Source organism: Belonocnema kinseyi, chromosome 9, assembly GCF_010883055.1.
Source record: "Belonocnema kinseyi isolate 2016_QV_RU_SX_M_011 chromosome 9, B_treatae_v1, whole genome shotgun sequence".
Taxonomy (NCBI): domain Eukaryota; kingdom Metazoa; phylum Arthropoda; class Insecta; order Hymenoptera; family Cynipidae; genus Belonocnema; species Belonocnema kinseyi.
In genome coordinates this window covers 54,576,713-54,604,199 of record NC_046665.1, presented here as the reverse complement: position 1 = coordinate 54,604,199, position 27,487 = coordinate 54,576,713, and the positions used below count along the sequence as shown (strand labels likewise).

Sequence of the window (27,487 nt, the reverse complement as noted above, 5' to 3'; positions counted from 1 at the left end):
ATAAATTTATAGCCAATCAATTGAATTTTCAATAAAAAAGTAGTTTTCAACTAAAATGATAAATCTTCAACAACAACAAAATTTGAAGAAAGTAGTTCAACTTTCAAGTAAAAAGCATTTGGATTTAATCAACAATGACAAATTTTGAACAAAATACCCGAAAATGTTCATTTATAACCAAAAAGTTCATTTTCAACCGAAACAGATTAATTTTTAATCAGACAACGGCATTTTTAACCAAATTGTGGAATTCTTCAGCCAAAAAGACGTTTTACTCTATAAAACATTTGAATTTTCTATCCGAAAATTTAAATTTTAAACAAAAAAATTTGACTCACAACCATTCGGTTGAAATTGGCAATAAAATAGTCAAATTTTAAATTAAAAAAAAAAAATTAATTTTGAACGAAAATTGTAAACAAAAAATATGAATGTTCAATAAAATAGTTGAATTTTCAATAAAAAGAAATCTACAAAAAAAATGTTAATTTTCAAGCAAAACAGATTAGATTTATTTTTTAATAAACAACAAGAAATGAAATTTCTATATGAAAAAATGTATTTTCAAATAAAAAAATACAAATATTTTTCAACTAAATAGTTAAATTTTCAACCAAAAAGAAAGGAAAAAATTTGAATCAAATTGTTAAATTTTTAGGCCAGAAAGACGAATTTTCAACAAAATAGTTGAATGTCTAACAAAATAACTGAATTCGAAGCAAAATATTACGATTTTTAATTAAATAACCAAAATTATTTCAATTTCAAATAAAAAGCATTTGCATTTAATCAACAATGACGAATTTTGAAAAAAATACCCGAAAATGTGCATTTCTAACCAAAAAGTTCATTTTAAACCGAAACAGATTAATTTATAATCAGACAGCAGCATTTTTAAGCAAAAAAAGATTAAGGTTCTACATAGGAACATGAATTTTCAAACCAAAAAAATAAATGTTCAACAAAATATTTGAATTTTTAATTTTAAATAATTTTTTTATTTACGAAAGGAACCAAATTTCAACCAAATTGTGGAATTCTTTAACCAAAAAGATGTTTTTTCTATAAAACTTTTGAATTTTCTATCCGAAAATTTAAATTTTGAACCAAAAAAATGGACTTACGACCATTCGGTTGAACTTTTAATAAAATAGTTAAATTTGCAATTTAAAAAAATGTTAATTTTTAACCAAAACAGATTAATTTTTAACAAGCCAGATGCATTTTTTAAGAAACAAAAAATTTAATTTCTACATAAATAGATGAATTTTCAACTAAAAAAGTACAAATATTTTTCAACTAAATAGTTCAATTTTCAACCAAACAGAAAGGAACAAATTTGAACATTTTGCGGCACTATTTTGATACTATTTACACAATTTTTTATCTCTAAAGTGAGCCTGATGCCTGGAATTAATAAATTGAATAAAACCCACTTGTTCGACTTTGCAGAGTTTATCAACGTTGCCTTGATATCGTTTCATACAGTCTTCCGCCAAATGCAAATGTGTGGCGTACTTGCTCAACTCCTTTTGATACTGTGGCATTTTTTTGATCATTTGCGAAAGGTCTCTCATACTTTGTTTGTCACCTTGAGGCATCCTCTTTGACTCGGTGAACTTTTTCAAGTTCTTGGTGACATTCCTGTAATTTAAAATTTAAATATCCATTGTTTATCTAACCATAAAGACTATTTATAACAATAAATAGGGTTTGAATCAGTTTAGAATTTAAAACTTACTGTGAAACTACAGCAATATGTTGATGTCTGAGTTCTACCCACAAGTCGTCATTTTCGTCCAAGAGAACTTCTTTTTCCTGTCCAGCAGTAGCTTCATACCTACAATTTAATTCACACGCACACACACACACACACATATATATATATATATATATTTGCTTAAAGCTACAACAGACGTTACAGAACAAAATACTGTCAAAATAGAGGAAATAGGGTCGTTTTTCACGAAAATAGAGACATAATAGGGGAATAAATTATTTCAAGTAATGTATTAATGTATTAATTATCATATGATATTCAATATGAAAGGTTTAAGATTGCAAGATATGAATTTTCATCAAGAGAGTAAGTTTTTTAGCTAATAATTCGAATGTTTTAGCAAACAGTTGAGTTCCAAATCCGAAAAAAACAACTTTCATCTAAAAAGTTGATTTTTAACCAAGAAAGATAATTTTTCAAACAAACGTGATAGACTTGCAAATAAACAAAAATTAATTTCTTACCAGACAGTTGCATTTACAACCAAATAGTTCAACGATATTTTGATCGAAATGTTCGAATTTTTAAACAAAAAGATTAAACCTCAACCAAAAGTAAAGCACTTTGAACGAAAAAGTTAAAACGTCAAGCTAAAAAGACAAATTTTTCAGAAGAAAGACGAATTTCTAATCCAAAAGGACGGGGTTTCTGTCCAAAAAAACCAAGGTGCAGCAAAAGTTAAATTTTGGATAAAAAAAGACGCCTAAAAAAAAGTTGAATTTTCAAGCAAAAAATTAATTTTCAACTAAGAAAGAAAAAATCATCTTCCTTGTTTGGAAATTAACTCTTTTTTTTAAATTCGACTATTATTTTAAACAGACAAAAATAAATTTTAGACCAAAAAATTGCATTTACAAACAAATAGTTAAACGAAAATTCGACGGAAATGTACAACCAAAAATAGTTGCAATTTTAACGAAAAAGTTGAATCCGCAAGCCAAAGAGACAAATGTTTTAGAATACAGTTAAATTTTCAATCCAAAGAGACGAATTTTCTATCCAAAAGGACGAAGGTAAAAAAATATTTGACACAAAAAAGACGCTTTTTTAACAACAAAAATTATATTTTCAGCAAAAAAGATAAACTTTCAACCAAATAGTGGAATGTTCCACATATAAAGATGTGTTTTCAAATAAATAGTTTCATTTTCATCTAAATAAGATACATTTTTTAGCACAAACGGAATTTTTAACTAAAAAAGATCAATTTTCAACCAAAAAAGAAATAATTATATTTTTAGTTAAAAACGTAATTTTCAACAACAACAAAAAAACGTATTATAAATAACATATTTAATTTTTCAACCAAAGAGATGAATTTTTTAACTAAAATTATGAATCTTTAACCAATAAAATATATTTTTAAACAAATTGTTGAATTTTCTATCAAAAGAATAGAATTTTCAGCACAGAAAGACGAATTTCCAACAAAAATGTTTAATTTTTAAACCAAAAAGACGCCTTTTTAACAAAAATGGTTGAATTTTCTACAAAAGAATTACATTTTCAACAAAAAAGTTAAATTTGTAACCAAATAGTAGAATATTCAACAAAGCATTTAGTTTTTTCAATTAAATGTACCGTAATATTAAACAAAATTAACTTTTGACCAAACAGTTGCATTTACAACCAAATAGTTTTACGAAATTTTGAATAAAAATGTTCGAATTTTCAAACAAGAAGATTGAAGTTCAACCAAACATAGTAGCAATTTGAACGAAAAAGTTTAATTTTAAAGTCAAAAATATGATTGTTTTAGAAGACAGTTAAATTTCCAATCCAAACGAACGAATTTTCGATCCAAAACTCGAAGTCCAAAAAAACAATTAAATTTTCGATAAAAAAGATACGCCTTTTTACCCAAAAAATTTAAATCTTAGCAAAAAAGATCAACTTTTAACCCAATAGTAGAATTTTTAACCTAAAAAGATGTATTTTCAACCAAATAATTTAATTTCAATCTAAATAAGATAAATTATTAATCACAAAAGGAATATTTAACTAAAGAAGATAAATTTTCAACCAAAAATGAAATAGTTATAAATTCAGTCAACAAATTAATTTAAAAAAAAGAATTTTTAATAAAATATATTTTTAATCAAATTGTTGGATTTTTACGAAAAGATTAGAATTTTTAAGGGAAAAATCTAAATTTTCAACCAAAAAGTTTATTTTTAACTAAATAAATAAGTTTGCCACTAAACATGATCGATTTTTAACAAAAAATAAAACACTTATATTTTGGATTTAAAAAAATCTCATTTTCAATCAAAAAACATGAATTTTCAAAACAAAAGTTCATTCTTTAACCAATAAAATACATTTTTAACAAAGCAGTTCAGGTTTCAACCAAGCAGGTGTATTTTCAATCCAAAAGGACGAATTTTCTATCCAAAAAAGGACAAATTCAAAACAAAACAGATTTTTGAACGAAAAGACGCCTTTTTAACAAAATGATTGAATTTTCAACAATATAATTAGATTTTCAAGAAAAAAGTTAAATTTTTAACCAAATAGCAGAATTTTCTAGTCAAAAAGATGAATTATCTACAAAACAAATTTTGTTCACCCAAATAGTTGAGTTAGGAACAAAAAACGATCAATTTTGAACTGAAAAATTGAATAATTAAATTTATAGTTAGAAAAAGTAGTTTTGAAAAAAATAATTATTTTTAACAAAAAAGTTAAATCTTTAGCCATACTTGGATTTCAAACTAAAAACGATCGATTTTTAAATAAAAAAGGATAAGGATAAGGATAAGATAAGCATTTACACTACTAATCGTCATCTTAAGCCAAATTGGAAATTAAAAATGCTTGCAATTATATTTATAACACAATTGTTATTTTTACAAAGGGCTTAACCGATTAAAGCAGTTATAAAAAAAAAACACACAATTTGGATCACTTAACATGATATTTGATTGGAGTCAATTTTTTTTCACAATTAAAATTAAAATTATGCAAATGCGCCAGTTATCGTCAGGTACGTACCCAAGTATTAACACGAGAAAAAATACTAATTTGATAAAAGGATATTTAAACTTACCTTAAATGAATTTTTAACGAAAAAGTTGAATCTTCGTCCAATAAAATGAATTTTTAACAAAGTTGTTCAACTTTTATCCGAATAGTTAAATTTTGTACTAAAAAAGATGACTTTCTAGCAAGATTGTTGCATTTAGAACAAAATAATTAAATTTTTACCTAAATAGTAGAATTTTTAACCAAACGAGATATGAATTCTAAACTAAAACTATAACACTAGTCTTTTCAGTCAAAATGAATTAACTTCTAAACAAAAATAGTATAATTTTATTAGTGGCTTCTATTAATTCCGATCGCGTTTTATTCAGTTGTGCGGGAAAATACTTATAAAATATTAACACGGTATTTTTTAAGTATAACTGAGGAGCAAAATTATTCTGCACCTCTAATCGTTACAAAACTAACCCCCGTAATGTATAAGCTAAAATTCTAACATCTTTTATCAAATTATTTCCCATTCTATGTATGTACATTCAAAAAATAAATTTACCTTTTTCGATGCATCTTTTAATGCATTTAAACAACTTCCAGCACAACAATTCTTAAAGAGAAAAATCCATTTTCATATAACGAACAATCTAAATATTCGGAAGGATTGAACATTTTTTGAAAAGCGTCGTAATAGTCTCAGTTCAAATAAATCCAAAAGATGGCGCTCCCATCAGGTAGACATGTCTTTGCGTTGTTAGGTATAGCAAAAACACTAAAACGCATTAAAAATTTGATACTTTTGATGAATATTAAATGAAGAGCAACATTTTCAGTAACAATACGAGCAGCCGTAATTAGTCATCCAAAAAAAATCATGAAAGCATGTCATTTAATATTAGGAAAATTGAATAACAAGATGAGTATTTAAAAAACAGTTTGAATTGTATTCATATTTTTCTATTGTTTATTTTGCTAATGTAATTAATTAATTTAATAAACAATTATATTTGTTGCAAATTTTAAACATCCATTGATAATATTAATTGACTAATAAAAATAGTAATAATAATACTTAAAAATTGATAATTTGCCTTATAATATACTTTTTTATTAATGCGTCTAGAGATTTCCGCTCTCTAAAAATATATATTTACACATAATTTATTTACAATCAGGGTGGATCAATATGGAACGGGAATTTAAAAAAAAGAATAGAAACTGGGATTTAGAACCAAAAAATTAAAAAATCTCTGTTGCAAGTCATAATTCGTCACAATTTAAAAGATCCTTCTTCCGAAATTAAAAAAAAACAAAGAGAGTGCAAAAACGGTAAATATTCCATTGAAAGTGATTTCTATGAGAAAAATGTGTAAACTTGATAATTGAAATAATAAGAACTTGTAGCCGAGTAAATTATTTATTGTGTTGACAGTTTTTTTAAATTATTAGTGCCAAATCATAGGATTAAAATGTGTAGCTCCGGGCTGTACGTTATAATATGACAGCAAATAGCTCATTTTTCAACCCAAGAAATTAATTTTTAATCAAAATGATGAATCTTAAATTGAAAAAATAATGATTTTCAGCAGACGAGTTTGTTTTTCAACCAAGTAAATTTATTTCTAACCCAAAAGATTAACTTTCATCTAAAATGATAAATATTTAAAACTGGAATACTTGAATTTTTAACCAAAAAGAAGAATTTTTAAATAAGGAGATTAGTTTCAAAGAAAAAACTGATTTTCCAAAAAAAAACTCGATTTTATACCAAAAAGTTGATTTTTTAACAACCTACGTGAATTGTAAACGAAATAAATGAATTTTTAATGCAGAAAGACAAATTTTCATCCAAATTATTGAACTTTGAACGAGAAAAGGTAAATTTATCACCCGAAATAGTTATATTTTCTACTGAAATAGTTCATTTTTTAGTTAAAAAGTGATTTTAAAGAAGAGTTATATTTTTAAAACGATACGAATTTTCGTTTAATATGATGCATCTTCCAACAATAAAATTAATTTTCAACAAAAGAGTTCAGCTTTCAACCGCAAGTAGTTGCATTATCAAGAAAAAAGGTATATTCTTAACGAAAATGTTTGACAAATTATATTATAATTTAGAAATATTTACTTTTCGAAATAATACTATACTCTAAAAATTACCTGAAGCACTCTCTTTCTTAAATTTCGAAAAAAGGAACTTTTAAATTGTGAAGGATTTTTTTACTTGGAACAGGGATTTTTTAAACTCCTTTCTTCTAAATCCCAATGTAAATTATTTAAAAAAATTCCCGTTCCATGTAATAAATTCCTTGTTCCAAGGGAAATTGTATTACTTTACCGAAACTCCCTGTCCTAAAATAAAAACGATAAATATTTTCACTCATAGTCCCTGCAACCGTAGATCAAGTAAAAATTACTTTTCTAAATTGAAAAAAATTACTAAAAGATTGAGAACTTGAATTTTGCTAATTTTGTTTTGCTAATTTGTCTAATTATTAATGTTTAAATATTATTATTACTATCATTATTAGTAAAGTAATATTATCAATCATTGTTTGAAGTTTACAACAATTAAAGTTCTTTGTAAAATTAATTCATTATATTAGAAAAATAAACAATAGTAAAATACGAATACAATTCAAACTGTTTTTTAAATAGTCATCTTTCTATTCAATTTTCCTAATATTAAATTACATGTTTTCATGATTTTTTTGGATTAATAATTACAGAAGATCTTATTGTTACTGAATACTTTGTTCTTTTTTTCATATTTATAAAAAGCATCAAGTTTTTAATAAATTTTTGTATTTTTGCTATACATAACAATGTAAAGACAGGTCCACCTGATTGGAGCGCTATCTATTTGATTTATTTGAATTACGATAACCCCCCGGATGCTAAAATAAGAACTACCACATACACATACACGGGCGATGCATAGGGCTGAATAAGTTGAAATAATTTTAAAACCCTAAAAAGTAATCGTGTGATAATCGTTACATAATACCAAGTCGCGGATTTATTATCTCCTTGAAATACAAGGTCGTGGTGTTTCTGCTAATAAATATTCAAGATTCGAACTTATAAAAACTCGATTTTATTAAGGAAAACCAACCCTAACGTGAAATATGGCTAAATTTGATTAGAAGACCTTTGAGAATGTTTTCGATACAATGTTTTCTCATACGAGTTCAACCTTATTCACGTTATCTCGATTACTTGATTTTTTTATCAATTCAATTCTGTAAGTGGTCAAGTTTTAGTAACCCCAAAAAACTGCCCTTATCGTGAACTTAGTCTTAATTTGATTGGTATCATGTGACAATTATGTACAAAACGGGATGCATCTTTTACAACTATAAAAGCCAAAATGTATTTCACAACATACATGTAGATGCTCCAGCATCCCTAGTAACACGAGTGCTTTTTAGTGTTTTAAAATTATTTCAACTGATCTTTAAAAATAGTTTTAATAACTATTTGAAGAAATTATTTTAGAAAAAGTCTGGTTTCAACAAAATTTTCAATCCTTCCGAAAATTTAAATTGTTCGTTATATGAAAATGAATTTTTGTGTTGGAAGTTTTTTCAAGGCATTAAAAGATGCATCGCAAACAGTAAATTATATTATTTGAATATACACATATACTTTTGTTAATAATTTTTTCCATTACAGGGTGTAGTTTTTTAAAATAAGGGTTGATTTTACAAACGTGATTCATAGCACATTTTAAAGCAAAAAAATAGCAAAAAATATGTATTATATGACATTTTGTTCTTCGTTAGTGACATTGAAAAAATATTTATATTGATGTTAGGAAGTGGTTCCAAAGTAATATAAAAATCATATCAATTTCTATTTTCCCTGCGAAAATTTGTTCCCCTGAAATTTCCCTGACTACCCTGAAATGTGGCCACCCTGAAAATGGTAGATAATCTTTCTCTCGATAAAACAAGCTTTCATTTAATAAATCCCACGAATTAAAAAAATTTGGTAAGAAGCGACGAAAAAATAGTTAAGTCAAAAGCAAAAGTTGTTCAATAAATCATTCTGCATGTAACAAATGTATACCATGAAAATAGTTGTTTGAGAACAGGGAAGAAAGGAGGAATTCTTTCAAAAAGGAGGATTATAAGATAGAATCTGAAGTCTGCAAAAATTTATTTATAAAATTTGTGAAATATTTTCTTACTTGTAGACGTCGTTCTCAATTTCAAGTAAATCGTACGCCATGGCTTGCAGGGTGAGTTCGTGTAACAAAGGCGATACGCAATCGAAACCACGATCAAGAATCAGGAGATGAGAGCGAGCTTTTTCTGGTCCTTCGCCCATCGTTGGCTCGTCAGCTTTATAAGCATCCAATTTCTGTTGAACCATCTGCGCCAACTCGACGTTGCGATCAAAATCACTGAGTAAAAAAGAAAGCATTAAAATTACAAACTTTCAATATTAAAATTAAAACGAATTGCGGAGCAGTCTAAACTTGAGAACTCTCAAACCACATAGGAACTTGATTCAACGACATTTAAATTAGAATCAACCGAATTTAATATCAAATGTGAAGACATGAGAATTATAATTGGATAAGGATCAATTTTTGGAAATTCATAATATTTCGGACTTTTTAAAACGTCAAATTATATTACAAGATATTCTTAAATTGATTAGCACCATCGACCGCTTCAAGTTCTTAACTTATCAAGTAAAAATATTACAATTAAAAAAAAATAGATAAATTTTTTACAAAATAGTTTAATTTTTAACCAAAAAGATTAATTTTCTACTAAAAAAGCGATTTTTAACAAAGTATATGAATGATCAACCATATAGTTGAATTTTCAACTAAAAAATATAATTTTTAATCAAATATTTGAATTCCCAACTAAAAAAGATCTGTTTTCAACCAAAAATGAAACAATTTAATTTTCAATTACAAAAAAAAAAAATAATTTTCAACAACAAAAAAATTTCAACCAAAGTGATTATTTTACAACTGAAATGATGAATCTTTAATTAAAAGAGATGATTTTAAACAAACAAAAAAATGGATTTTTAACAAAAGAGTTTAACTTTCAAAAAGTAGTTTTATTTTTAACTAAAAAGGACAAATTAGCAAATAAAAACTTGAATTTTTAATTTGAAAAATCTAATCTCAATCAAAAATAGAATAGTTAAATTTCCAGTTAAAAAATTAATTTTCAACAACAACAAAATTTCAACCAAATTGATTATTTTACAACTGAAATGATGAAGCTTTAATTAAAAGAGATGATTTTAAACAAACAAAAAAAATGGATTTTTAACAAAAGAGTTTAACTTTCAAAAAGTAGTTTTATTTTTAACTAAAAAGGACAAATTAGCAAATAAAAACTTGAATTTTTAATTTGAAAAATCTAATCTCAATCAAAAATATAATAGTTAAATTTCCAGTTAAAAAATTAATTTTCAATCAAACTGATGAATTTTCAACTAGAATGAATAATGTTCTACTGAAATAGTTCAATTTTAAACCAAAAAGATGAATTTACAAACAAGAAGATTAATTTATACCAAAAAAGATTTTTTAACACAAAAAGATTATTTTTTAACCAAAAGTTGAATAGTTAATATTTTAGTTAAAAAATTATTGATCAACCAAAGAGACGTATTTTTAACTAAACAACAACAATAAAAATGAATGTTTAAAAAAGTAGTTCAACTTTTAATCAAGCAGTTAAATTTTCCCCTAAAAAGGGTGAATTCTAAACGAAAAAAGTAATAGCTGATATTTAAACCAAGTAAGATTATTATTTAAATACAAAAAGTTAGTCAACCAAAAAATTCGAAGTTTCAACACAAAAATTATATTTTCAAATATTTGATTGGAAATTAAATTATATTGGTTGTAATTAGTTTTTTTGTTTAAAATTCATATTTTCAGCTTGAAAGTTTAACTGTTTTATAGAAAAGTCGCCTTTTTAGCTTAAATTCTAGTGGTTTTAATTTAAAATTAAAATCCATTTTGGTTGAAATATCATTAACATGATTGTTATCATTATTCATTACATTTTTTCTTAAAAACTCATGTTTTGAGATTGAAATTTCCACTCTTTGGTTAAAAGAACTGTTTTTTGAATACATTCTTGAGCTGAACATTAATAAATTTAGTTGGAAAATTTATTTCTTTGGTTAAAAATGAATCATTTTAGTTCAAAATTCGTTTTTTTTTGTTACACTTTTTTAAACCGCAAATTTAACTACTTGGTTTGAAATTCAACTGTTTGGTTAAAATTAAGTTTTTGTTGAAAAATCACATTTTTGGATTAAAAGGTCAGCTATTTTATAGAAAATTGGTCTTTTTGACTTGAAAATTCAACTATATGACAGAAAATTCCTATACTATTCAATTTAAAGTTTAGAAATTTTGGTAGTATGAAAAATCACCTTTTTTTATTCAAAATTTATGTAATTTGTTGAAAATGCATCTTTTGTGGCAGAAAACTAATCTTCTTTGTTAATAGCTCAAGTAATCGGTTCAAAATGTACGTATTTTGTTGAAAATTCGTATGCTTTGGTTGAAAATTAATCTTTGTTGAAAATTCAGCTCTGGAATTGATTGAAAATTCAATTATTTGATTGAAAATTCGTATTTTTAATAAAAAAGTAATCTTCTTAGTTAAAAATCCAATTTTTTGGTTGAAAATTTACTTCTTGGGTTAAAAATTCAACTGTTTTGTAGAAAGATACCCCTTTTGGCTTGAAAATTTAAAACTTTGAATGTACTTTTGTTTTTTATTGACTAAAAATATTTCTTAATTTAAAATTTAACTTTTGTTGAAATTTCTTATAATCAACTATTACGTCTTTTGTTAAGAATTCAAATTTTTTAGTTGAAATGTAATCTTTTTGGTTGAAAATTCATCTGAATGATTGAAGATTCCATTATTTGGTTGAAAATTCAACTAGTGTGGGAAAATAGCCCTGTTAACTTAAAAATTCAACATTTTGAATGTAATTTTTTCATTATTGACTGAAAGATCTTTCTTAGTTTAAAATTCAACTTTTATTCAAAATTCGCAAAAAAAATGGATACCAATGACACCTTTTTTGGATGAAAATGAATCTGTTGTGAAGGAATATTAAATTATTTCTGTGAAAAACGTCAATTTTTTGGTTCAATTCAACTGTTTTTTATTTCGAATCAAAATGTTTTCTAGGCTGAAATATTAACTCTTACGTATTTTGTTGAGAATTTCATCTTTTTTAGTAGAAATGTAATAGTCTTGGTTGAAAATTCAAGTATTGTGTGGGAAAAAAGCCCTATTGGCTTGAAAATTCAACATTTTGAATGTAATTTTTTTTCATTATTGACTAAAAGGTCTTTCTTAGTTTAAAATTCAACTATTTTTAAAAATTCGCAGAAAACCCCCAGATAGAAATTTCGCCTTTTTTATAAAAATGAATTTGTTTTAGTTGAGGATTCAACTGTTCTTTTGAAAGTCGTCCTTCTTGGTTTAATTCATATGCTTTTTATTTAAACCTAAAATATTTTCTAGTTTGAAATATCAACCATTACATTTTTTGATAAGAATTGATTTTTTTGGTCATTTTTAGGTCTTCATATATACCTTCGATATCTAACAGAAGGGTATTCTCCAAGTGTAGCGCAGAGAGTTGCAATTTGCTCTGCGATTCGTTCCATGTTAGCAGTTCTAACTTGGATTAACGAAGGATTGTAGAAACAGGCGAAGGTATCTCGCGAATCCAGGGAGAAAACCTAGAATCCAACAAAATTCTCTCAGTTCATCGATCACCAAAAATAAAAATGCTGACACTATTAAAGCCGCATGCTCTCTTTTTAAAATCATATTAGCAAAAATAACAATATATTGTTGGTTTGCAGAAACAAATTGTTAGTTTACAGACAAAAAAAGCACACTGGACAAATTTATGAAACAAATCTCTGGCCCGCAAATATATTAGCGAATTAATGTCATGAAACATTGGCCAAAATGAAAAACGATAACATCCATTTTTTAGAATCTTAGTTCACCTGAGACTCATACGGCAAGAAAGCGATGTTGATCTCTTTGAGAGTTTTGATCTTTTTAGCAGCGAGTGACTTGCAGATATCATTGAACAGCTCCTCCGGACATACTGGGCAAGTGCAAGCATGAACGCATCGAAATGTTAATTTTTGTGATATAAAGTTTAATTTGTGAAGGTTAAAGTGATGAATTAAAATGTGGTGTTATATTTACAGGGATCACATCCAGGCCTCAGAGTCGTTTTAGAGATCAAAAATAGTGTAAAAATTTAAAAAAACAATTTAACAAAATCGGAATTTTTTAGGGGTGAAACAAATTCTGTAAAATCGAAATGATCATGTAAAGATAAGACAATTGTCCACTTCCGAGATGAACTGTTTCTGATTTAAGGCCAAAAAATCTAATCAGAAACAGTTCATCTCGGAAGTGGACTTCTGTCTTATCTTTAAATTATCATTTCGATTTTACAGAAATGTATTTTACAGGAATCTTAGTTACACTTACCAAAAAATGGAGGAGGCTAGGCTGCGGATTGCGATAAAAAATTCAATCTTTGGATTAAATAAGGGATAAAAACTTACTCCTGAGATACTGAGTTTCTAAATGAGAGTGAAAAAAAATTGATCTAAAAAAAAAAGAAGAAATTGCGAGTAAATCATCCAAGGATTTAGAGGCTACAATTTCAGAAGCTAACTAAGAATAAAAAATGATTCATACAAACAAATTATTCTATTCTGAAAAAATCCAAATTTAGTGTGACAATATCGCTCTGAGATAGATAATTATTCTAAATTTTTATAAATTATTCTAAATTACACTAAGTTCATATGCAATAATTTTAAATAAAATTTCGAAAACATTTTTATATTATTATATAAAAAATAAGAATTCAAACCAATCTTTTTCTCACAACCCGTATTTAATTTTTTTAAATTAATTATTAATTTACGATTAATGATAAAAATTTCTATTAATTATTATGTTATTTATTTCCCCTTTTCTCATTTTTCGATTTAAACATTAACTAAATTAATATAATCAAATTAGAAAATCCAACTATTTTTGATTGAAGATTCCTTCCTTTTGAACGAAAAGCTGACTATTAAATTTAGGTCAAGAATTCATCCTTTTTATTTAGAAAATTTTATTATTTGGTTTAAAATTGATTTTTTTGTTGAAAATTCAACAATGTTATTCAAAAGTCATATTTCTTGATTTAAAACTTTAATGTTTTGAAGAACATTCGTATTTTTGGCTTGAGAATTCAACAATAAAATTTAAACTTTTTCCTTCATTGACTACCAATTTTGTTTATAGAGAATTCGACCATTTTGTTGAACATTCATCTTTTTTTAGTTAAAAATAAAACATTCTGGTTAAAAATTAATCTGTTTAGTTTACAAATTAACTTTCTTGTTGAAAATTCCACTCATAAATTAGGTAGAAACTTTGACTTTAACATTTAACGTTTTTAATCAAATTTGTTTCTATATTGACTGAAAAAGATTTCTTGGTTGAAAATTCGTTTTTTTTCCTCTTTAATTTGAAAATTCATCTCTTTTGATAGAAAGTTCAAGCTTCGTAGTTAAAAATGCAACTGTTTGATTAATAAATCTGTTTTGGTTAAGGACTGAAATATTAAGTTGAAAATTCGCCTTTTTTGTTCAATTAAACTATTTTTTATTTAAAATGAAAATTTTTTCTTGGTTAAAATATCAACTATTACATTTTTTTGAGAATTTTTTTTTTGAAAATTCAAATACTTCTATATTAGCCAAACGAGCGAAGTTAAAAAATATTTGTCAAGGAAAAGTAAGGAAATAGTGTCATGGGGGGAAAATTATGAGAAAATAGTGTCTGTAGTTTTCTTTTTTCGAAATAGTAGCAAAATTGTGTCATCGCTCAAAAAAAGTGTCAAATAGTGTCAATAGTATGGTGATTCCGAAGCCTATACAATGCAAACGGAGCTTAAAAAACGTTAATAGGATCATTTTTTCACAAAAAGGGGGAACATTTATTTTTACATGTAGAAAAGAGAAAACAATCTTTTTATTAGAAATGTTATATTTTTATATAATATACCGTTAAAAAGTGTATCAAAATTGGATATACTTAAGCCGTTGAAAATCCATTCACGGTGACATAAAAATCCGATAAAAATAAAAATGATTAAACAAATAATTTTTTTGCGATTCTTAAAAAATTAGTCACATGATCTTGCGAGAATTGTTGTCGAAAACCTGACTGGTGGCAAAAAAAAGGAATCTGAAAAGTTTTAAGATAATTTTTTTAATTTTGCATCATTTAAATGTTTTGTTATGAAAATTTAACTATTTCAATAGATATTTCGAAATTTTGAAAATTTTGAAAGGATTTGAAAATCTATTAAATCTAGATTTCAAAAGTTATAAGATAATAAAAACATTTTCTTAAAATTTCTGCGAAAAATTTAAATAATTTTTGTTTTTAACAATTAATTTTTAAATAAAATTTGAAAACATATCAAAAGGCTTCACAAGATTTCTAAATTTTTTTTTTTAAATCTGGATCATGTTAACACATTTTTTTCATTTTGAAAGATTTAAAGAAATGTAGGGGTCCTTTAAAGTTTAAACTGACTGAAATTTTTCTTAAAATTTGATAAAATCCTGTAAAATAAAAAAAAGATACTTTTCTGGCATTTCTTGACTTTTCAAAAATATTTATGAATTTTCTCAGAAATCTTAGGAACATTATACTTATATAAACTTAAAAAACAAGATAAGAAAATTTTATTTTGTATTAGAAATTATTTATCTCCTCAAATTATAATTTAGGAGAATTTATTTTTATGCATGGGTAGAAAATATTTTTTAGCTGAAAATTCAACTATTTTGTTGATAATAATTAGTCCTTTTGGTTTGAAAATTCACATATTTTTTTACTAATTTAATCTTTTCTTGTTAAAAACTGCAACTGCTTGGTTGATAATTAATATTTTTTGGTTGAAATTTTAAATTGTACTTATTTAACCTTAAAAACAGATACAAAAATTAAAGAAACAGTATTTTATCCTTCAAGTTTTTATTTAAACCCTGAATAGTCCGGTTTGAAATCGGTCAAATAAACAAGGTAATTTTATGATAAAATTTGAAACTTATCAACACTCTATACAAATTTAAAATTCAAGTGGGTTCATTTTCAACGTTTGACTTTAAATTGTTCAAGTTAGAACATTTAACTTTGCAGTTGATCATTTTAAAAATTCAATTTTGTAATTATTCGACTTTGTACATTTCAATTAAAAAGTGCACTTCTTTTTAAAATTACTATATATTTTTTAACTATTCTCGTTTTAAATTGGATAACAACTTCTGCCTCCGATTTTCACAGTTTAACAAGTTTCAAATTATATTTAAATAGAAAAGTGGAAAAAGGAGAAACGAAAGGGTATAGAGGAATAAATGGGATTCCTGTATTTATATAAAAATGGACAATATTTTAATTCAGAAGCGTGTTTCACATCGAATGTTTAAATTTTTAGATTCTCAAATAAGAGGAATTTTCAAACTTTCTTTTTTCTTCTTCTTTCTTAACCAACTTTAAAGAAATAAGAAGAAAAAGATACAATTCATTTAGAGTAAGTTGATATTATTTTCCCTTAGGCATTCCTTGATTATTATAAGCTATTACCTTTGTTAGTATTAAGTGGCTTTCCGTAATTAACTGTTAGATATTTTTGCTAATAAACACTCCACAAAATCAACGCACAATCTCAAACGTTTAGACAAATTAAATTACAAGGACACCATAATCGCTCAAAACGAAATTAGTAAATATTAGCACGTTTCCAGCACCAGGAAAACAAGAAATAAATCCCTTCAAACTATTTCAATTACCTGTTCTTCATAAGGTACAAAAGCGATGTTGATCTCTACCAAAGTTTTAATGTACTTAGATATCTTTGCATTTGCAATTTCATTGATAAATTCATCAGGACACGCTGGAAAGAGATAAACTAAAACTCTACAGGAGCTTTAATCGAAATTTTGGTCATCGAAAAAAAAGACTTTTCAAGCTTGAATAATTCTAACATGAACTCTAAATTCTCTAAATTTTTGGTGAACATATCAGAATTCTAGAGAATTTATAAGAATTATAATGATTTAAACAAGCTTTTAGAAAATTTAATGAATTGTGGTGAATTAACCGAATTCTAGTCGAAAATTTAGTAAATTCACCAATTTTCTAAATTTAACATATTCATGGTGGCCACTATTTTTTAAATTTTCGTCTCCCAGCTTTCTCTAGTTAAAAATATTGATTTTAAATCATAAAAAACAATTCAAAAATCCATTATTAAACCAATCTTTAAACATGATTGTGGATAATTGAATTAGAAAAAGTAGTTGAATTGTACAATTTCGAAGCCGAAGCAAATTCATTTTGAATTGAAGAGTCACAAAATTGAACGATTTCAGATTAAAATTTCGAAAAAAGGACAATTTCAAAACGTAAAAAATTGAATATTTTAAGGTTCAATTTTTTTAAATTGGATGATTTAAATTCAAAAGAATTGAAATTGTATTATTTATAATTAAAAGCGTTCAAAATTAAATAATTAAACATTATAAACTTTTGAATTTGAATAATTTTTAATTCAAAGCGATTAAAATTTGACAATTTGAAATTGAAAACTAAATTTAATCATTCAAAGTCAAATCTTTTGAAATTCTAGCATTGTAAATTATTATTACATAAGAAAATTATAATTTACCATTAAAGCTGATTAGACCAATTTTTCTGAACAAACTTTTGATATAAATAGTAATTGTAAATTGAAAACATTAAAAATAAAAAAAGTCGACTGCAGAACGTTGAAACTTAAACGAATACTAACATCATAACAAAATTTCAATTATTTTACCTAAATTTAAATTGTTACAAAATTAACAATTTACAAATGGCGAATTATCCTTTACGAAATTCAACCAAGTAAATTTTAATTGAAAAATTAAAACCTATGATGTAACAATTTCAAATAGTTTAATTTTTATCTTTCTTGATTCTAAACTCAATTTTTAATTTATTAATTTCAAATCTTTCATCAGAGTTATTATTCACTCCTGTAATTTTCCAATCGAATATTTTTCCATTTGAAATAATTTATTTGTTTAAATCTTTACCTGAAAATCGGACACTTATGATAAATTATAAAGAGACACAAAAATGTGATTTCTGTCAACAACAACGAAAATTACTGTAATTTTCACCGTACCAAATGGAAGAACTTGAAATATTGCGGTAAATATTGTAAACATTTAAAGTTTAATTATTCTAAATACTTTGAAAATTATATATTTTCTCTCTCGGTTCTCCCGGGTGAGTGGCCATCCTGAATATTTCTAATGAATTCAACAGAACGTTAGTTAAGTAAAAAGAATAATTCTAGTGAAGTTAACAAAATTCTATTAAAAGTACCAGTATTCTTATGATTTAAAAAAAAATATTGAAAATTCAATAAAGTAATTAATTTAAAATAATTCTAATTAATTTAATAGAAATCTATTTATTCTACCAAATATTCCAAAATTCTAACAAATTTTATCAAATTCTAGTGAATTCATTAGAAGTTTCGTTGATTAAAAAAATAATAATTCTAGATAACTTATTAAAATTCTATTAAATGTAACAGAGGTCCTGTAATTTTAACAGAATTATAGAAAGCTCAATATGACTGTAATGAATTTAACTTTAGTTATAGTAAATTTAATGGAAATTTAGATAATTTCAAAATTTATTAAAATTCCATTAAATTTACGAGAATTTATGTGATTTTATCAGAATTCTAGTAAATTTACAAATGTGTTACTGAATTTCTCAGAATTCTAGCGAATTTAATAGAAATCTTGTAAATTCAATTAATTTTGTCAGAGAGTTTCTAGAGACTTCAACAGAAAATTGTTTATTTAAAAAAATAATTATAGTTAACTTAACAAAATTCTATTAAATATAACAGAATTCTAATGAATTTAATAGAAATGTAGTTAATTACAAAATTTAGCAAATTTCTAGCAAATAAAAAGAATTCTAGTGATTCTATCAGAATTACAGTATATTCGACAGAATTCTTTTGATTTTATGAAAATTATAGTAAATTCACGAAACTTCTATCGGATGTGACATGTTTCTGGTGAATTTAACAGAAATTTGAAAATAAAAAGAATAACTCTAATTAACTTAACAAAATTCTATTTAAATTAAAAGAATTCTTGTAATTTTATTAGAATTACAGTAAATTCGCCAAATTTCTATCGAATTTGACATATTTCGAGTGAATTCAAAAGAAAATTGGTTAATTAAAAAAATAATTCTAGTTAACTTAACAAAATTCTATTAATTGTAACAGAGTTTTTGTAATTTTACCAAAATTATAGAAGATTAAATACAAAGTAGTGAATTTGTCATAATTCTAATGAATTTAATAGAAATGTAGTTAATTACAAAATGTAACTGAATTCTAATAAAGTGAAATGGATTCTTGTGATTTTAACAGAATTACGGGAAAATCAGTATAAGTTATAAATTTGAAGATTCGAATGAATTAATTATAAATCTAGTTAAATCCAAAATTTAACAACATTAAAATAAATCTTAATGAATTCTTGTGATGTTAGTAGAAAAGCAGTTAATTCGCCAAAATTATAGTGAATTTAATAGAATTCTAGCGTATTGAACAGTGTATTTAACTTAAATTTAATACATTCATATTTACAATTGATCAACGAACGGGTTTCATAAAAAAAATTAATTTCAAACTCTTTTAATTTTTCTTTGTTTAACTCTTACAAACTGCATTTGAGAATTCTCGAAATTGAAATTTACGCTTAAAAATGAAGATTAAAAAGTATAATTTTTAAGGTAAAAGAATTCATAATTACAAAAGTTAACAAATAAATGTAATATATAAAAAAAAGTTGCACCTTTATTTAAAATTGCATTATAGCATACGATCTGAATTTCCCGGTTTAAAAAACTTTCGACTTCCAGGTTCAACGACTCTTGGATTTTTGTTTTAAATCCCTGATTTTCCCGAATTCCTTGACCAGTATCACAGCTGCCAAAATTAAATATGAGAAATTTCGAGAGGAAATCTATTTTACCTTCTGTGAAATAGACGTGGGCATGTTTATATTGTAGTCTGCCCGGATTGCTGAAGTCATCGATTAACTTCGTCACTGAGGAGTTGCTGGGTGTTATCAAATAAACTGCTTCCATTGTTGGAAGTGGTTCCCTTTTCTTGTGGATATTTTCGACCAAGGTGATTCCCTGGGCACTGATGTCATGCATTTTGCAACATGCAGACACCATCCTCATGGCTAGTTGATCCACCACTAGAATTCTCCATTCCGTCCCTCCACTTGTTTTCTTTTTCTGCTTGATGACTTCATTCATAATCTCTGCAAAAATCACAAATAACTTACCATTTCAAAAAAAATATTTTAAAATAGAATTTAAAGTGCTAATTTCCAGCATTACTCAAATGCTAGAAAAAATCCCTGACAATTCCAGACTTTTCCCAGGTACCTCTAGATATTTCTAGGTATAATTAGAGTTCTTAAGCGACCAAGAATTTGTGTTGCGCAAATGCTCTCGAAAATATGCTCAGCATTTAAACACGGACAGAGAATTTAAAGAGAATTTAATAGAATTAAAAGCATTTGTTTAAAAAAATATATATCATAATTACTACGTTTATTTTTACGAACAGATTCTTGAGTGGAATAAACATATATTTTTTAAAATGACAGAGTATCTACAGATCAGGTTATTTCAGAAAGTTAGGCAATTTTCGAAAAACTAAAGATGAAGTTAATTTTATTATTATGGTTAAAATTCACAACTATTTAATTGGGAAATAATTTATTTTCAAGTTTGAAATAAAGTTATAGGAACAGAGTTTCGATTTATATTGGTTTATATTCTATATAATCTATTTCGGTTGAGGATTCAAACTATTTCATTGAAAATTCATCTTTTTTTGTTGAATGCATAGACATAGGAAACACGGGACTAGACATGCCATCCTAACATGGCGAGCGGGGTTGAATCCACGGGAGGGGGGAGAATTCCACGAGTGGGGAGAGCCGCCATCTTACGATGTTCCATTTGATTATGCGCACGAGCATTTTTGCCGACAATCTGTGCATGAAAATATAAACATGTGGGCGCTGCCATGTTTGTCGCGGGGCATCAAAAGGCGAACCTCCCCCCTCATTGCATCACCCCCGCAATGGCATGCCTAGTCCCTTGTTTCCTATGTCCATGGTTGAATGCAACTATTTTTGGTATAAAATTAAAATCCTTCTTGGTTGAAATATCAAATATCATATTTTTCATTGAGAATCCATTCTTTTTTGTTGACAATTCAACTACTTAGTTGAAAGTGGAACTACTTTGTTGAAAATTCATTTATTAGGTTGATGATTCATCATTTCAATTGACAAACGTTTTTTTCTTAAATTTAATTACTTTGTTGAAAATTGATCTTTTTAAGATAAAAATTCGAATTCGTGGAAGAATATTTAGGCGTCTTGGTGACTAATTACTCCTTCTTGTTGAACATTCCTTTAAAAATTCAAATATTTGGTTAAAAATTCATGCACTTTGTTAAAAAAATGATCATCTCTTTGAAAATTGACTTCCATTTAATTGAAAGTTAAGTTTTTTAAAGAAAATTTGATTATTCTATTCTTAGTTGAAGGTTTATGGTTTAGGTGAAAAGTTTTGGTTAAAAATTTATTTTACTAACTGAAAATTTAAGTATTTTATGTTTGGTAGAAAAATTATGCTTTTGGTTGAAAATTCACTTTATCTATTGAATTTTTTTAAGAAAATGGATCTTTTTGAGAGAAATGTAATCCTTTTCTTTGAAAGATATTCTGTTTTGTAGAAAATTTAACTGTTATATTTTTTATATATAGGTTTTTGAAAAGTTTTATGATAATAACAAAGTTTTCTTAAGACTTATGGGAAAAACGTAAATAGTTTTTATATTAAAAAATTAATTTTCTGAATCATCAATATTGGGTGATCCCATAAATGAAAAATTGGGTTTTGCAAGTTGTTAGCATTAATTATGTTTTCTTTGTGGGTTTTTTAATAAAAAATTTTTTCTTACATATAAAGCATTACTTTGCACTAATAATTATAATCAATTAGATTTAAGAGAAATAATTGTTTTAAACATTTTTCTATTTATAATAATAGTCTCTTAGAATAATGCTAGACAGTTGCAGTTATCTCTAACATTTTCCACTTTTTGTCCACTTTTCAATTAGAGTGAGGTTAAAATTAATTCAAGTTAACAATAATACTTTTTTAAGCAATTTATTATTATTTTTAATAATATTCTCTTCGATTCATTATATAAAGTTGCGGTTTTTCTGAAATTTTTAACTTTTTTCCACTTTTTACTTAGAGATAGGATTACGAGAGCGATTTTGTAAACATAATTGCTAAAAAATATTATTTTTTTTTATAATTCTCTTAGATAAATTCTCTTAGATAAATGCCAGAAAGTTGCGGGTTTTTCTGAAATGTTTAACTTTGCTTCAGTTTTTAGTAATCAACAAATAATTTAAATTTTCAAATATTAATTATTTGTTCTTAGCTAAACAGCCAAAGGAAGTCAGAAAAATCCACAACTTTCTAACATACCATAAGAGAAGTTAGTTAGAAAAAATAATAAACTGTTTTGAACAATTATGTTTGTTAACTACCATGAATTATTATCCTTCTGAGTAAAAAATGAACAAGACGTTTAAAATTTCATAAAACATCACAATAATCTATAATTATTATAATAGGAGAACATAGCTATAAGAAATAATAATTTGTTTCAACAGAAATGAATTTAACTTTGAACAATATACATAAATTTTCAATGACTATTTGAATTTTTAAAGGAATTTTAATAGTTAAATATTCAACCATAGAAATGCATTTTTAACAAAAAAGGTGAATGTATGAGACTGCCTGGATTACATAAAATGTTACATTATAAACAACACATTTCTTACTATTGAACTTTAAGAATAACATTTTAATATAAAAAGAAAATAATTTTATACATTTACGTGACAAATATGCCCAGAACATGTATTTTAAATTAATGTTAATTTCAAAAAATTGTAAGTGTAAAAAATGGTGTCATTTATATTGAATTTACTGAAATTTTCTTACTATAATAAAGAAACTTCTGTAAATCATATACAAAATCCGGGTCATCTGCCGAGGTTCCGCCGGTTGGTAAATATTTGTCAGGGACAATGAAATTAAAAAATTAAAACTCTAAAGGTTACCAATTTTCTATTTGAATTAATGAAAAATGAACTGCAAATTAAAGCACTCAAAGTGGAATTATTGAATTTTAAACTTTTAAAATTTAAAGTTAAATGTTTTTTGAATTGCAAATGTTTTATTCAAATGCTTAATAAAAAAAAACAACTTATAAAATGGAAAGTGCAACACTTTACAATTGAATAATTTTTAATTAAATGAAAAATTATAGTATTTTAAACAATTTCAAAATAGAAACATTGCAACTTGAACGATTAAATTTTTGTTAACTGAAGACTTTTTACATTAGATTTTAAATTATTAATAATATTTTATAAATCCTTAAAAAGCTACAACATTCCATCTTAAAATCTTGAAATACCTAAATCTTGTTTAAAACTCTTCCAAATTTAAAATGATTTAAAAAAATGAATTATAACTTCTAAATATCTTTTGAAATGTTTTAAATTTACCCTAACCTGTCTCGATTCATAAAAAGCTTCTAAATTTCGGTACGAATAGTCGGATTTTGTTGAAACATGCACTTTTTAAAAATTATTTGAAATCATTTCAAGTTTCCAATTAATTTAAAATCTTTTCAATGCCTCTAAATCGTAACTTAAAAATTTTTTAAACTCTGAAATTTTAACGATTCAAGGCTTTCGAATTGAAACAGTTTAGTTTTTGACGTAGAAATCTAGAAATTCTTGAATTTTGAACGGAATAAGAATCCTCTTGACAAAACGATTATTGTTAACTTTACAATACTACTTAAATTACAGTTGTATTTTTTAAATAATGAATTGATTAATATTTAAAGTTGATCAAATAAAAATGCTTTTATCACAAAATTTGAATCTCAAACGCTTTTAATTATTTAACTCTTCAAGACAGCATTTTGAAATTCTTCAAATTTAGAATGTACACTTGAAAATAAAAAATTTTACAAGAAAAATTTTTCCGAATTACGCATTATAAACTGAATAATATTATAATAAAAAAGATAAAAATTCAACTTATTATCTTTAAAATAGATAAAATCGAACTGGGAGATTTTTTTAATTTGTGAAATTCCCTGTAAAAACTAAATTCACTGTCATTTCCTGGTCTAAAAAAATTCCCAGTCATTTCCCGGCTCAGCGGCCACCCTGAAACTGTTGGAAAATGAACAGAGTTTTTTTTAAAAAGGGCAATTAGTGCGTAGCATAGCGAGCAAAATGATTTTATAGATCATAAAAAAATGAAAGGTAAATCCTGCCCCAACCTTTTCCATCCCTGAATCTCAGGTGACATTACCACACCCAAAAAAATAGAAGAATCATTTCCTTTCATCATCCAATTTCCAATCATCATCCTGATAGTAAAATAAGAAAAGCTGGCGAAATCGTAAGAAATATTTTCGGGCTTTCCGCGTATTGATCGCCCTTACGAATCAATGACGTCACACCTGCCAACCCTGCACTTTATTTTTCCGCGCCCTGACCTTCAAAATAATAGAGAAAATAATCCCAGTCTTGAAATAGATTTCAGGCTTTCTTAAAAAGTAAAATTAGACGCTGAGATCATTAAAGAAACAAGATAAATAAACAGGTTTCTTCAACGAGTATTTAGTCAATAAGAACACTTCATAGAATAAACTTTTAGAAAATTTGCACTGAATCGAGAAAATTTTTCGTATTGATAGTGGGTATACTGAATTAAAAGAAATCTTGTTTATTAAAAGGGGCCGAAAATAGTTGTATTGATTGAGAGAAATGTTAAAGAACTTCACTCACACGTGTTGATAGAAAATGACTAATAATTTTGTTTAATTTTAGTAATTGAAAGAATAAACGCTAAACTAATCAGAAAGTAAATAATAGATTTACATTTTTCTAAAGAGTCAAAAATAAAACAAGGAAAAACAAACTCTAAGTAGAACAATCTTAATAATAACTGTGAAAAATAAAAATAAAAACTCTCTAATTAAATGTCCTTCTGATCTTTGAAAGCCTCTTTTATAGAAGATTCTTCCTGAGAATGAAATTTAAACCTGCAATGAAGCAGAACAAAACTTCTTCAAGGTGAAAATGATACAATAAAAATAACGAACGTGTCTTCTGTTGACTTTGGCAACTGTGTCACTTAAAAAAATGGAATTTTGTAGAAACTAATCGATTCCGAATTTATTTTTTGTGCATCTATCACGAGATAAAATAATATTTTGATACGGAAAGTGACATTGCGTCTAGCAGCCGCTTCGTTGTGATGAAGTCATCGAGACGCCCACCTTACGTCATGTTTGTTAGTAATAGAGGCTGAATCGAGAGAAAAAACTGATTAAATTAAAGAACATTATTTTGTACATTCATTCCGTATCTTTACTCTCTTGATTTAATCTAAATTCTAAGGAAAAACGTTATATTTTTCGCACTCACTCTGTCCAACCTGAGATTTAAGCGCCATCGCGATTTTTACTAACTTCAAAACTGTCCAGTAGAGTGCAGCACAAATCGACGTTTGCGGCTACGCAGTGCGTTACAGCGGGAAACTTCGGAATGCTTGGGAAAATTCCAGAGCTCCAGAAAGCGTCGTTAATGTCCTTTGTTTTTTTTGGACTCTTTTCTTTATTTAAAGATTCAATCAGCACTAAAACGACCCAAAAAGTTTATTTCTTGGAAATAATGTCGGGCTGAACAAGAGATACGTTTTTCGAATTCCACAAGTTGTCCGTTACTCCGAGAAGACGAATGTGTCGTTTTTTATTCTGGGTAAAGGTTAACATTTTATATGATAATTTTTCAGACTAATTTTTCAGTTTAATTCCATAACATATAATTTTATCAATCTGTCATACAAATGGGTAATTTTCAATGAAAAGTTTAAATTTTTAATCAAATAATAGCGCTACTTTCAAACTATTAGTTTATTTTTAAATTAAAAAATATAAAGTTTCAGTCAAAACCGAAATATATTTTCACCAAAAAAGTGAATTTTTAATTTCCTGGAAATTAGAAAAGTTACATACTGTTCAAAAAATTTCAAAAAACATAGAAATAATAATTTTTTCATAGATCCAAAAATTTCATTAAAAATTTGCACTAAAAATCAGAATACAGAAAGAGTATTAGGTAATTTTGGGGATCCAAGAACAAACTATAACGGAGATAAATTAGTTGGTCTATGCTTAGAAACGGGTCTGTTTATTACAAATACTTGGTTTAGGCATAAAATGATCCACATGTACACCTGGTCTAAAGGAAATAGCCGCAGTATAATTGACTTTGTTGTTGCGGATGAAAGACTAAGAGAGTTAGTCAAAGATACAAGAAACATGAGGGATCCTGAATGCAATACTGATCATTACCTTCTGATCTCAAAAATTAACTTAGGTCGGGGATGGAGAAAAAAGAGAACCATGAAAGCAAAACAAACGCGAATCAAAATTGAGAACCTACAGAAACCGGATGTGCGAATAGATTTCCAAAATAAGATAATCGAAAGTATAGAAAAGGCAACATGGGAGGACCGTATAAAAAAACAAAGATATAGAGGGCGCCTGGACAATGTTACGGGATATCCTTGTTAGATGTACGATCGAAGTGTGTGGTACCGCACTTGTAGGAAGAATATCTGGTGATGCGTGGTGGAATGATGAAATTCAGGCAGCCCAAAAAGCAAAAAGAGAAGCGTACAAGAGACCTTTGAACATCGCAGGTCTTAGCAATGAGGAAAGAAATAGACGTAGAAATGATTATAGACGCGAAAACAGGATACTTAAACGATTAGTTAAAGAAAGTAAAGATACAATTAGAGCAGAAGAAGAGATAAAAATACATAACGACTTTGAAGGAAGCAGGAAAATACTTTATAAAAAAATGAAAGGAAACAAAATTACAGAAATTGTCAACATGAGAAATAGAAGGGGGGAAATGGTATATAATGCAGACGGAATACTAGAGGCTTTCAGAGACTATTTTAGGAGACAATTCGGAAATGAAGCTATAGGACACCACAACTGCGATGTTGAACACAATGCGATGGAAAACTCAATTGAAAAAGTCTGTGTCACTAAGGTTAGGGATATAATTAAGAACTTGAAAAACGGTAAGGCTGCCGGGGTAGACGGTATTAACGCTGAAATGTTTAAATACGTTGGCGCGTCCATACCACATAGACTGTGCGAATTGATAAATTTATGTTTCGAGATGGGAGACGTCCCAGACGATTGGAAAAAAGCGATTATCGTACCAATATACAAGAGAAAGGCAAATAAAAGCGAGTGCAACAATTACAGAGGGATTAGCTTATTAAGCACCGTAAGTAAAATATATTCAAAAATACTTATTCGTAGGGTAATGAAAATAACAGAATCAAAGATTTGGGAAGTCCAAAGTGG

At 26.3% G+C, this 27,487-nt stretch overlaps 1 protein-coding gene across 2 annotated transcripts in view; it reads right to left on the bottom strand.

The window, feature by feature from the left end:
* The window catches only part of LOC117180179 (protein ROP), a 37,046-nt gene extending 11,492 nt beyond the window's left edge, over positions 1-25,554 (bottom strand). The window contains exons 1-7 of one of the 2 annotated variants that reach the window (XM_033372541.1): positions 25,527-25,554; positions 19,932-20,228; positions 16,668-16,771; positions 12,370-12,518; positions 8,955-9,170; positions 1,742-1,840; positions 1,437-1,644 (exon numbers count right to left, since the gene is read on the bottom strand). In XM_033372541.1, the coding sequence (XP_033228432.1) occupies positions 1,437-1,644; positions 1,742-1,840; positions 8,955-9,170; positions 12,370-12,518; positions 16,668-16,771; positions 19,932-20,228; positions 25,527-25,554 (1,101 nt within the window). Of the gene's footprint in view, positions 1-1,436; positions 1,645-1,741; positions 1,841-8,954; positions 9,171-12,369; positions 12,519-12,794; positions 12,899-16,667; positions 16,772-19,931; positions 20,229-25,526 lie in introns of both variants that reach the window. The other variant, XM_033372540.1, reaches the window with a different exon arrangement.
* Positions 25,555-27,487: the final 1,933 nt, after the last annotated feature.